We start from the raw sequence: 11923 nt of genomic DNA on the forward strand, positions 1-11923 counted from the left end.
TCACAAGCATTTGTTGAGCATAGAATATGAAGCTTTGTGTGAGGTTGTTTAGATGTAAAAGCATGGTTTCTGTCTCCCAAATGTTCACAACTTGGTGCTACAGACAAAAACTAAGTTACCAATTATAGCACAACATGTTTAGTGCTGCAGACATTGGTTCACAACTATGGAAGTATAATGATTTTGAGATTTTTCTATAGGGTTGAAATGAACTTGCAATACTACCTTATATTGATATCAGGATTTGAAATTTATAAGTTCTTTCATATTCATGAACAATATTGTTTGTTTGACCCACTGAATAACTATCATCATTACTATTCAACTGATAGGCAAACAGGAACTAAGGAAATTATTTAAAATTACCTAAAACCATGCTAGTAATAAGTGACAGAATCAAATTTACCCCTTGATTATTTGATTTCTATTTCATTTCCCTTTACTATGCTATTTAAATTCAGGTAAGCCCTAGATCCATTCAAACATTTAGCACGTTATTGAATGCCATCTCTGTGCCAAGCCCTTGGGTGAGTCCTGAATACGCTTGTCTGTGCCAGCAATGGTCTTGCCATTTTTATTTCATGTCATTACATAAGACCAGCTGGGCTCTCGTTATTCATATTATGTCTCTACTTGAAAGACTATCTGAGGCCTGGGACTGAAGAAAATCTTAGTTTAGGAGTAGCTATTCTAAGAGCTCTTTTGTAATCCCTGTTTCTAAGGAAACTGTTTCCTCCATCCCTGAGAAGAATGACTGCTTTAGACAGGGCTCTTCTCTCTGGAGCTGATCAAACATTGCAGGGTAGCCTTTGGGAGCTCTGAGAGGTGTAACACTTCTCAACAAAGGATGCTGAAGGTGTGAGTCCATTTTCATAATCTAGGACAAATTGACACTGGGAGGCTATTAATAAAGTCTAGTCTCCTGGGGGAGAGTGAAGAAGCCAAGTGATGCTAATGAAACTGTGTGGTCATTTTGGCCTTCTATTTCCAATGAATTCAAAAAGCATGGATATAATCAATGATGCTTTGCAAAAACTAAACATGATAATCAGATGGGTTGATGTATTTAATTCACTGTTGTATTCTTAGCTAAAATTGTGGATAATTTCTATACACAGAGATTGGTCTAAACATTTTGATTAGACTGGAAAAAAGCATCTATGTCTTACTTGAAAAATGTGCAGAGGAAATAATGGAAGACTTAGAGCACAGGTTTTGGATTGAGGCTGATGTGGCTTTGAATCCAAGTTCTATAATGAAAAATTAATACACAACATTGGGATAGGTTTTTATTAATTCTCAGTCTCAATTTACTTTTTTCTATGAATAATGGTATTGATACCAGCTTTCAAAATTGAAGCAAATTTCATTTATTTACTTATTTTCATTAGAGTTCTACATAGTGTTTCAGTTAGCAAATTTTAAATGAAATAAAATATTCACATGGAAGTTTACTCTCTCAAACCTTCATGAAATTGGGTATCCTACAGAAAAAACTGTAAGTTCAAGGGCTTAATATTCATTCCAATATAATGACTCAGTTATGACAGAATACATATGTAAGTTAACTATATAATATAGTTTTATATGTTAGAACTAACATTTATATACATATAAGTTAACTTTGTAAGTGAGCTATAGGTTTAAAGTGATATATGTGTATATATATGTACATATATATAATATTATATTAGCCTATGCCAATATGAAAGAATTTTCAGTCTCTTTGAGAATGGCATATGAGGAGAAGCCCAATACTAGGGTTAAATAGCATTTGGGGATATGCCAAATGAGAGAGGATATATGTTTCTTTTGACCTTCATAATTTGGGGAAGAAAAATAGTATTGAATCAGTGCTACTTGCTATGGTGCATCCTGCCAATTTCTAAACAGAATATATATCAGAAGGATTCCATCCAAACTGTGACCCAGAGGAATAAAGAGGAAGATGTGGCAATATCTAATGACCTGAAGTTTCCATGAAGAATCAGTTATAGAAGTGGAATGAATCTGGTCTAACTTTCCAATGTTTATATACACACACACACACACACACACACACACACACACACACATCACAGTGAATCTCCATCTCATATACAATCACAAGACTGGTATCCTAATGAAAATAAGATGTACTTCATATTTGTATAAATATATCAAAGCATACTCTACTGTCATGTATAAATAAAAAGAACAAAAATTTAAAAAAGAATCAGTTATAGAACTAAAGCATTTACCCTACTCTTGGGCCATCTTAAAATAATTGGCAAACTTCTTAGTGATCATTATAAATTATGATACTCTTAAGAAAGGTTTGATCAGTCTGATCATGTGTCAAATGCATATTTATGATAAATCACTAAAAGATGAGAAGACACTTGGAAAATTTTCATGAAGTTTTGAAATGTCTGTGGCCTTGTTGAGGTCACATACAGACTACCTCTATATATTGCTTATGGAAGAAGAGATTCCATACCTTACAATGTTAAGTCAGTGCACTAAAAGATTCCAAAACTTCTGTCTCATTAACGAGTTTCTGCTCTTTGCATTTCCCACAATGCTTTACACCACGCTTTTCAGAAAGAATGAATAAATGATAATTATAGCTTCATTCCTTTTTTATTCAAAGTAATGAAAATGTTTACTTGAATAGATAGTAAATAGCAGAGAAAATTCAATTTAAGAATTTTTCAGATGTCTCATATACAGGGATATAATGCACGTTAATTTGGTGGGCTTAGGAAATGTAGTGACTCCCAATCTTTGAGCTTGCTTTCATGAATATCAAAGGCATGACATGTTATTCTGTGCAACTCTTTATATGGTGTGTTTAAGAATGTTTTAATTTACCCCATGGATTTTTTCTACACATTGATTTCTTGAAATGTGTCTAACTGCAACTAAGAAAGAACCATTGAATTTTTCTAAGATATTATCATCAAAAGCAATGATGTTCACCTATTGTCAGTTTGCCATATGTTTATGTACCTCGCCTTTGTTAAGTCCCTACTAAATGCTAGGTTTTGAACTAAACTAGTCACATTCATGTATATTATCTGTCATTGTTTGATTTTTCTTTATCAAGTGACTTTGGTGCTAAGCATATGGGTTAAAGGCTTAGTCTTTGGAATTAAATAGAATTGACTTAAAACTTGTCTCTGACAAAAACTTAACCCTTTTAAGTCTCAGTTTCTTCACTGAATAATAACATTACAGACTTCCACTTGGAGAAGAGAGAATTAAATAGCCTAAACAGTTAGAGTATCTTAGAATCATTCACTAAATTAGTCATTACAATAACTCAAGTTCATGATTATTAAGTTCACCATACACCATTCTAAAATAAAATAGAATTCTTGTCTCACATCTTCAGTAATGTAACTGAAAAAGCATCCTTAAACACAAATACTAAACACTTACCTATTACTTATCATATGCATGAAGTATACTTAGTGAGAAAGTATACTTCAAAGTATACTTAGTGAGAAACTTCCTTATAGGTTACATTGAAAATTTACTACCTATATATGTAGTAGTATATAATTTAAATACATTTTATTTATACTTCCTGCCCCCATAATGTCCCATAATGCCTAGAGAACCGTGCCTTGCATATAATCTATGTTAAGTTGATGCTTGTGGGTTAGTTTTTAGTTGGGGCTAAGTAGTATAAATTCAGTTCAGAAACTGTAATACTGTCTGACAATATTTCCCAAATATAGATATTTGGCAGAAAATACCTAATACTGAAGAATTAATCTGCACTCTCTGGACTTTTAGTCTATGGAACTTAAATATCATTTTATATGATGTATATATGTATATATAGTATATTTAAAATGCAAATATAGAATGTTTAGCCTTAAGAATTTGAAAACATAGACTCCTCGTTGTGTATCAAAAGCACTTTTTCTCTATTTCATCCCTCCTCCTATTCCTTCCTCTTGCTAAAGATGAATCTCTGTAAACATATGTAGGAATATAAAATGACAAAACAAATGTGTATCATTCAATGATAAGATCCATAACAGTTAATTCATGAACTCAAAATTTACTGAGTCACAACATAGCACTAAAAAAATTTCCTTGTTCATGAAGAACAAAAGGGATCAAAGTAAACTTACTTGGTCTTTATTATTTATTCAGTGGAGGTATTGCTTTGTCTAGGAATGAGTAGGAGGTCATTTGGAGACAACATTTTGCCTCCCTTTTTTCGTGAAGAGTTGAAGATGGATTCAGAAACCATGGCCATTGAATTGCCCACATATTTATGGTCACATACATCTTTCCCCCTTCTTGTTTTTCATCAGGTTGGCATGCTCTCTGCTGTGCCACACTTAGTCATGACAATCATTGTGCCTATTGGAGGACAAATTGCAGATTTTCTAAGAAGCAAGCAAATTCTTTCAACAACTACAGTGAGAAAGATCATGAACTGTGGTGGTAAGTGCATGTGTCCTAGTAAGGACATGGTTTTAGTTCAGTAAGTTCTGATCTGCATAAGAGAATAACTTCTTCTACACAGATGAAACTAATTAATTGCAACTGAATTTGTGCCTTCAGCAGTCATTTTAAAGTATTTCCCTATTTTCAAACTTTCATAACTCCTAGTTTTGGTGCATTGCATAATATTATTGTTTCTACTCATTGTAATTAAACCTTTCCAACCACTGAAACTTTATATTGCTTTGGGTATTTAAAAAATTAAAACACAAGGAAGGTATCTGCAATCACTGGCATATTTATTGCTATTATTGTCATTTTAAAATTTAAGTTTTCTGGTGTGGAATATCTAGGTCAATAAGAATGAACATTTTTAGCAATTTTGGCTCATTGTTCAAATTCACTCAAGTTTCTGAAATACTTCCATTGTTTGCTCCTGAAGGTTTTGGCATGGAAGCCACATTGCTTCTGGTTGTTGGCTATTCTCATACTAGAGGTGTAGCGATCTCATTCTTGGTGCTTGCAGTGGGGTTTAGCGGATTTGCTATATCTGGTAAGACACATTTTTCTTTCTTATATGTATGATGTCCTGATTTTGGCTGGTGGCTATATACATACATATATCTAAATTTTATATGTTGAGTAACAGTTAAGACATTTAGGAAATATTATTTAGATGTGTTACTATTTACTTTTTTCCTTGTGTACTGATTGTTTCTTGCTGTTGTTTCTTAATAGAACATTTCCCTTACTCTATGGCTTGAGCATTACATGTTAAATACTGAATAAGAAATCATAACTCATTCATTGCCACTGTATTCCTGAGCTAAATGATCAGAACATGATAAGCACCTGCTATGTGTTGAGCTGTGATATGATTCTCTACAGGTACTTATTTCTAAGAGATCAGTGACTCCCTGAGTCAAAGCTTATTGTGTATTTCAGGCTTCAACGTCAACCACTTGGATATTGCTCCAAGATATGCCAGCATCTTAATGGGCATTTCGAATGGTGTTGGCACATTGTCAGGAATGGTTTGCCCTATCATTGTTGGTGCAATGACCAAGAATAAGGTAAGATGGACCAGGATAGATATTCAGTTATAGAAAATTCTTTGTCATGATTGGAAAAAGTTACTATGTCTACCTTGGTATGCTCCTTCTGAATGTGATTCAGTCACCATATTTCTGAGTAGGAAAGATAATTGAGGTCCACAGGGAAACCTCTCCCAGAAATTCTGAAAGAGTCCACTTTCCCAATCAATAAGCAAGCTGTTCTTTGACAACTTTTAACACCTATTTCTTTTAAAAATTTTTGTGGTGCTAGGGAGTGTACCCATGTCCTTGTATATAACATGTATTTCTGGTGTTTCTGGTACAACAACAACAACAACAACCAATTACCCCTAGCTTATTAAAATAGGCAAGCAGAAGATCTCTCAGCTTTATTTGTAAGCCTCAATTTTGAATCTCCTGTAGTTGTCCATGGGAGAATATTAATATTAGCTATGTCTCCTTATAAATATATATGTAGAGCTTCAAAATTATAGTTTGACAGAAGGATATAAACAAAGGAGTAAGAAAAAAGATAAGTATATGAAAATACAAAGAGAATATGAGAGCTTTTTTAAATCAGCAGGGTGTAGATATATTTAGAGTTTCACTTTAGAACTTTTAATTAAAAAATTAAATAATGAAAGAAATAGTTTTATAAAAAGGTTCTAGAAAACTGTTTGCATGATCAGATCCAGTAGTAGTGAGAACTAAAATGGTGGGGCATTCAGATCAGATGCTAAGCTTTTCAGTCACTTAGGGTTTGTTCTCACAGTACCATATCTTGTCCCTGCAGTCACGTGAAGAGTGGCAGTATGTCTTCCTGATCGCTGCACTTGTCCACTATGGCGGAGTTATATTTTATGCAATATTTGCCTCAGGAGAGAAGCAACCCTGGGCAGACCCTGAAGAAACAAGTGAAGAAAAATGTGGATTTATCCATGAAGATGAACTTGATGAGGAAACAGGGGACATTACTCAGAATTATATAAATTATGGTACCACCAAGTCTTATGGTGCCACAACACAGGCCAATGGAGGTTGGCCTAATGGTTGGGAAAAGAAAGAGGAATTCGTACAAGAAGAAGTACAAAACTCATATACCTATAAAGACCGAGATGATTATTCATAACAAAACTACTTGCTGGATTTATTTTTAGTGTTTGTGATTAAATTGTGATTGCACAAAAAATTTAAAAACATGTCATGCAAACATGTAAACATATCAACAAGGCAAGTCTTGCTGTAAAAATGAAATCAAACAAATTCATGAAATTATCATCAAGTGCAATCTGTAGAAGTTGTGAAATTACATCATTTCCATATTGGTCCTCCATTCTTGTGTTTGTGATTTAGGGTTTCACTATAGAAACAAGTAGGATTCATTGTATTCATATGCGCTAGAACTCATCACCATTTAATAAAGCACAACTAAAACAGTTGGCACATCTCATCTTACAAAAGTTAGGAAGCCAAAGCTACTTGATCATGCAAAATGCACTTATATACTTGTTACCCTGTGCTGCAAGATATCATACAGAAAGTTCTGTGTTTAAAAAAAGAAACTGTCAAATTGGTTGTATCAGAAGTTGACAAAATTAAGTGTAAATTATGGAATTGAGATATAACTCAATTGAAGAAATATATTATGTATTATTAGCTAGCAAGTTGAAATGAATAATTATCAAGATTGCATAATGTGGAATATTTTGTGATCCTCAAAAGGAATAGATATCTTGCAGTGTTTTATATGAAATGCTTGGGCACAAACACTTATTTTTGTGAAAGAAAACTTGTAAAGTGAGGGGTATGCTTCATGTTCTTCCATTCATTACCTAACAGTATAAAAACACTTCACATTTCAATAAAATTCAACTTTTCATGTAGCATATCACATAACTTTTTTGCAAAACAAAAGATATAAAAGAAATAGACTTCAATGTATTTTTTATTACAACTTTGTACTGGTTGTAACTTGCATTAGGGAAAAAAATATATACACCATAAAGAATCTAATAAGAAATTTACTATGAAGGTATAGCCCTTATAATGCAATATTAACAACAAAAGGAATAGAAAATGATTTAGATATTCTTCTTCCTTAATAATTAAATACTATATGACACTTGTGCCACAGAGCTATATATAATATGAAAAAATAAACTTAATAGAGATATTGTAAGTAGACAATTTTATTATTTAAAGTCCCACCTAAGAGATATTTGTCTTAAATATATAGGGCAATAAATTATATTAAAATTATATCTATATATATCTATATATCTTATACATATCCATACACACAGAAACATTATAAAAAAAATCTTCACACAAAACCAAAAACAGCATACGCCTAATGTTGGGTTAGGGAATTGCAATTTCTACTTTCATAGAGTCATAGAATTTTAGATGGGGAAGAGGCATTTTGCTTGCCATTTCTTAATATAACTAAACAGGAATTACAACATTTGTGTACCAAGCAATAAGTGCAATGCATAAAATTTCCTGTCTGTATATTATCTTCATTTTGCTTGTGGTAGCTTTTTTGGGTGGTTGGAATGATTTTTTTTCCTTTCAAAAAAGTTAACATCAGATCTCTTTATAATGTTCTAAAATAATAATAATGCATTTCCCTATTCAACTCCAAATATTATTGGTGTATTTAATTGTCTGTTCTCGATATTTGATCTGTTCATTGTATTGTGCTAGTGACTGGAGGCCCTGCTACTGCAAATGTAAACCATAAAGTTTGTTAAAAAATGCAAACCATTCGTGACCTTAAGAAAATAAAAGTATCTTTTTGCTTTGTGTCTCAAAGTGATGTAATGTGACCATAGCTTTTTTTGTGATGAATAAAAATAGCGCGAACTCTCATTTTGTTGTAGGAAAAAAGTGTCAATAAAATGCTCTATTTATCCTTTTGTAAAAAGGAGTACATTAGTTTGGTTTTATCTCAGTTGGTAGCTTTGATGTGAATTTGACTGATGGATGCTCCAACGAAGCCAAGTCTAGGCTGAAGAGTAATAACCTGTTCAGCCACTTGGGATTTAATGGAATAATATGGCATTCTTTAGATTGTGTGAGACATGGTTTCCTAGGGAGAGTTTAAAACTAATAGGTCTCTGAGTCAAATTCTATCATTCAATGACAGTATTGTTATAACTGCTGCTAAATTTAAAGAAAATTTGGAAACAAATTTGAAACTTGTCAGTTCAGGACTGCCACCTAATTTTCATTGCTCACATAACTTATGCTAGGTACTACCATTCATTTTTCTATAGTATCTTATGTAACTCTAAAAATGACCCTCCAAAGGGGCTGGGGATGTGGCTCAAGTGGTAGCACGCTCGCCTGGCATGCGTGCGGCCCGGGTTCGATCCTCAGCACCACATACCAACAAAGATGTTGTGTCCGCCGAGAATTAAAAAATAAATATTAAAAATTCTCTCTCTCTCTCTCTCCTCTCTCACTCTCTCTTTTAAAAAAAATGACCCTCCAAAGTAGGTATTCATTTATTCCCAGCTTACAAATGAAACAAATGGAAGTCTGGAAAATATGATTAACTTTTCCTAGGTAAAATTGAGCAATGACATTATGTTTCAATGTTTTAGCCAAACCACTTGGCAGGGAGCAAGGCAGCCAGTTGAGTGTTTTTGCCACTGGAGAGGTAATCATTGAGCTCTGATTTCTCATTTTATGGAGGTGTAGAAAACGAATGCTATATACAATCTACAGAATCTATATATCTAAATGCAATCTATAGAATCTATGTATGTAAATATAATCTGAGACACATAAAACTGTATTGCTCAAAGTATTTATGCAATGATTTAGTTGACACAAATTATTTTAAAAATGATAAAACTGAAAATCAAAAAGGAAAACCTGGAGCTGTGGTAGTGGCTCAGTGGTAGAGTGCTTGCCTAGCATGGGTTCATTCCTCAGCATCACACAAAAATAAATAAACAAAATAAAGGTTATATATAGGAGTTCATGCTTGTATGATTATGTCAAAATTAACCCCAATATTACAAAAAAGGAAAACCCATTTGATCTAGGGGGTACAGAGATTGTTATGGTTTTGAAATAAATAATCACATTAGGTATGTGTTTATTTTAAATCAGGTTTTTATTTAAGAAATTGACTAAATAAGTTATTTATTACTTCAAAAACTACCCCCGTATTAACCACTCAAATTGTCTACAGCAAGTGTGGTTTGATAGGTGGGAATTGAAGGGATACATTTTCTCTTCCTACCAACAACTTCATAAAGAAACAAGAGACCCAACCTAACTCTAAAGGAGGTTTCGTGTATCATCTCTTCATAATTTGATGGCAGGAATGAAAATATCTTGACTCCACACTATGTAATTTTCCCAACTCCATGACACAATATTCACATTTTGTGTAGAATTGCTCTATGGATGTCTTCAAATATTACCACCAGTCACATTTGTTTTCTCTTAACCCAACCACAAAGCCATCATCCCTTTTTACTCTTTGTTCTTCCTTTCTCCTCATTTTACTCATCATTTAACTGTATCTAGTATTTTGCAATTTGCAACATGCTTATCCAATTCTATCCTCACATTTGTCTTGTAAAATTGGAAGACCATGCTTCATTATTAGTATTTCTATTTTCTAGATGAGGAGACCAGGCCTATGAGTGTAATTAACTTCTTAAAGATTCTCCAGGCAATATAAATGTAGTACTTGGTGTGAGGGAGATTCATTAAGTAGAGTTCAGTATTAAAAACTGAAAATAAAGGTAATCAATAATTTTCCTATCTTGAGAAAAGCATGATCAACATTTCAAAAATATGAAAAACACACAGAAAACTTAAACATATTTTGTAATTTGCAAATTTGAAACTACTCTTCATTTACTGTTCAACCTACTTTCTTCATTCCATAGCATGGTATGTATATTTCCCTATTTGAATAGATTTTTCTCATTTTAATATTCCACTAAGTGATATCAACCACAGTTGTGTGAAGGCCTTAAGATGTTTCCATTAGTAATGGACTGCAATATAATGGTGGTTCTATAAGTTACAAAAGAGCTGGAAATTTTCTTTTGATAGGTAGCATAAAGCCTACACAATGTCAACACCAAAAAATTTACTTACTACACATTTGTAAGATTCCAGAGTGAAGACACGTATTGCAGTTCTATTATGCATAAAAGTGTAGCACATAGTGTTATGTAAAATACATAATACTTGATAATAAACTAATATTTTATGGATCAATGTATTTACTATATTGTACTTTTTATTGTTATTTTAGAGTTTACTCCATATTTCTTGGAAAAAATGTATTGTTAAGCAATACACCACATCACTGCAGTAGCAGGGAAGTGTATCTTGGTTTGCTGCTTTTCTTAATTGAGTCAAAACCCACATGGAGTGATTAACCTGTATACACCTTTAGGCTTGTGTAAGTGCACTGCATGATGCTCACACAATGACAAGATCACCTGATGTGTTTGTTAGAACATATCACCATCATTAAGCAACACAATGACTTTATATTTAAACTAATCATCCCATACCTTATTTATGAGTATTTTAGCTATTTCTAATATTTGGCTATTGTAACCAACATTGTTACAAAGACCTTTGTGTGTTAATATTTGCTGCCCTTTCCTTTCATTTTTCTCCTTGTGTAGACAATTTTGAGATATACAAAGTCACGCATGCATATATTTAATATAGTCATTATGAATGATCAAGTTACCATCTGTGGTGTATTATTCCTGAGTTTGTCTACAGAGAATACTACTGGAAATTGGCTTTCCTGGGGTTTCACTCGATAATTGCTTATTAAGCACCTACACTATGTGAAGCCCTGGGGAAAGAGTACTGAGATGAAAGACCCAGTTTCGTATGTCTTCCAGTTGCCCATTGAGGCCACACAGATGTGACCAGGAGAAGCAGATCTGCACATCAGGCTTTCACTAGCAACCAGGAGAAAGGGTTTTTCTTAAACCTTAAAACTCCCAAAGATAGACTGACTTCAGAATGCTTCCCTGTTATTTTTTTTTTATTTAAGTAAGGAAACTCTTCTGATTCACAGAGACCCCCCAGTTGCAGGGAGTCTAAGTCATTGGGGGAAATCAGCATATACTATCTCCATTACCAGAATCCCTTCTGCTGAAAATTTGATCTAAGCTTCTAAGTGCATTTTCCAATTCTTCAAATTTCTCTCTGTTGTGTTATTCCCCTGGGCTTCTTATAACCTGTGCATTTTCCTTTCCCATTTTTTCCCTTACCCTATATGTTACATCCTTAAGTTTTAACAATACATAGTAGCTACGGAGATTAAATGCATTTTGCACAGAAGTTATTGGAAGGGATTTTCTTTTTTTCTTTTCTGTCCTTATCCAAGACTTGAAACCTGAATTTTCATTCAAATGCTGTCA

General features: G+C 33.2%; 1 protein-coding gene across 1 annotated transcript in view; it reads left to right on the forward strand.

Moving 5' to 3' along the window:
* Window positions 1–6630, forward strand: part of SLC17A6 (solute carrier family 17 member 6) — a gene marked incomplete at both ends in the record, with an annotated part of 37164 nt that extends 30534 nt beyond the window's left edge. The window contains 4 exons of the mRNA XM_081279798.1: window positions 4314–4446; window positions 4889–4999; window positions 5392–5519; window positions 6295–6630. Coding sequence (XP_081135924.1) covers window positions 4314–4446; window positions 4889–4999; window positions 5392–5519; window positions 6295–6630 — 708 coding nt within the window. The remainder of the gene's footprint in view (window positions 1–4313; window positions 4447–4888; window positions 5000–5391; window positions 5520–6294) is intronic.
* Between the last annotated feature and the right edge of the window lie 5293 nt (window positions 6631–11923).

This window comes from Spermophilus citellus (assembly GCF_964194105.1).
Source record: "Spermophilus citellus genome assembly, chromosome: 2".
In the NCBI taxonomy this organism is placed as follows: Eukaryota; Metazoa; Chordata; class Mammalia; order Rodentia; family Sciuridae; genus Spermophilus; species Spermophilus citellus.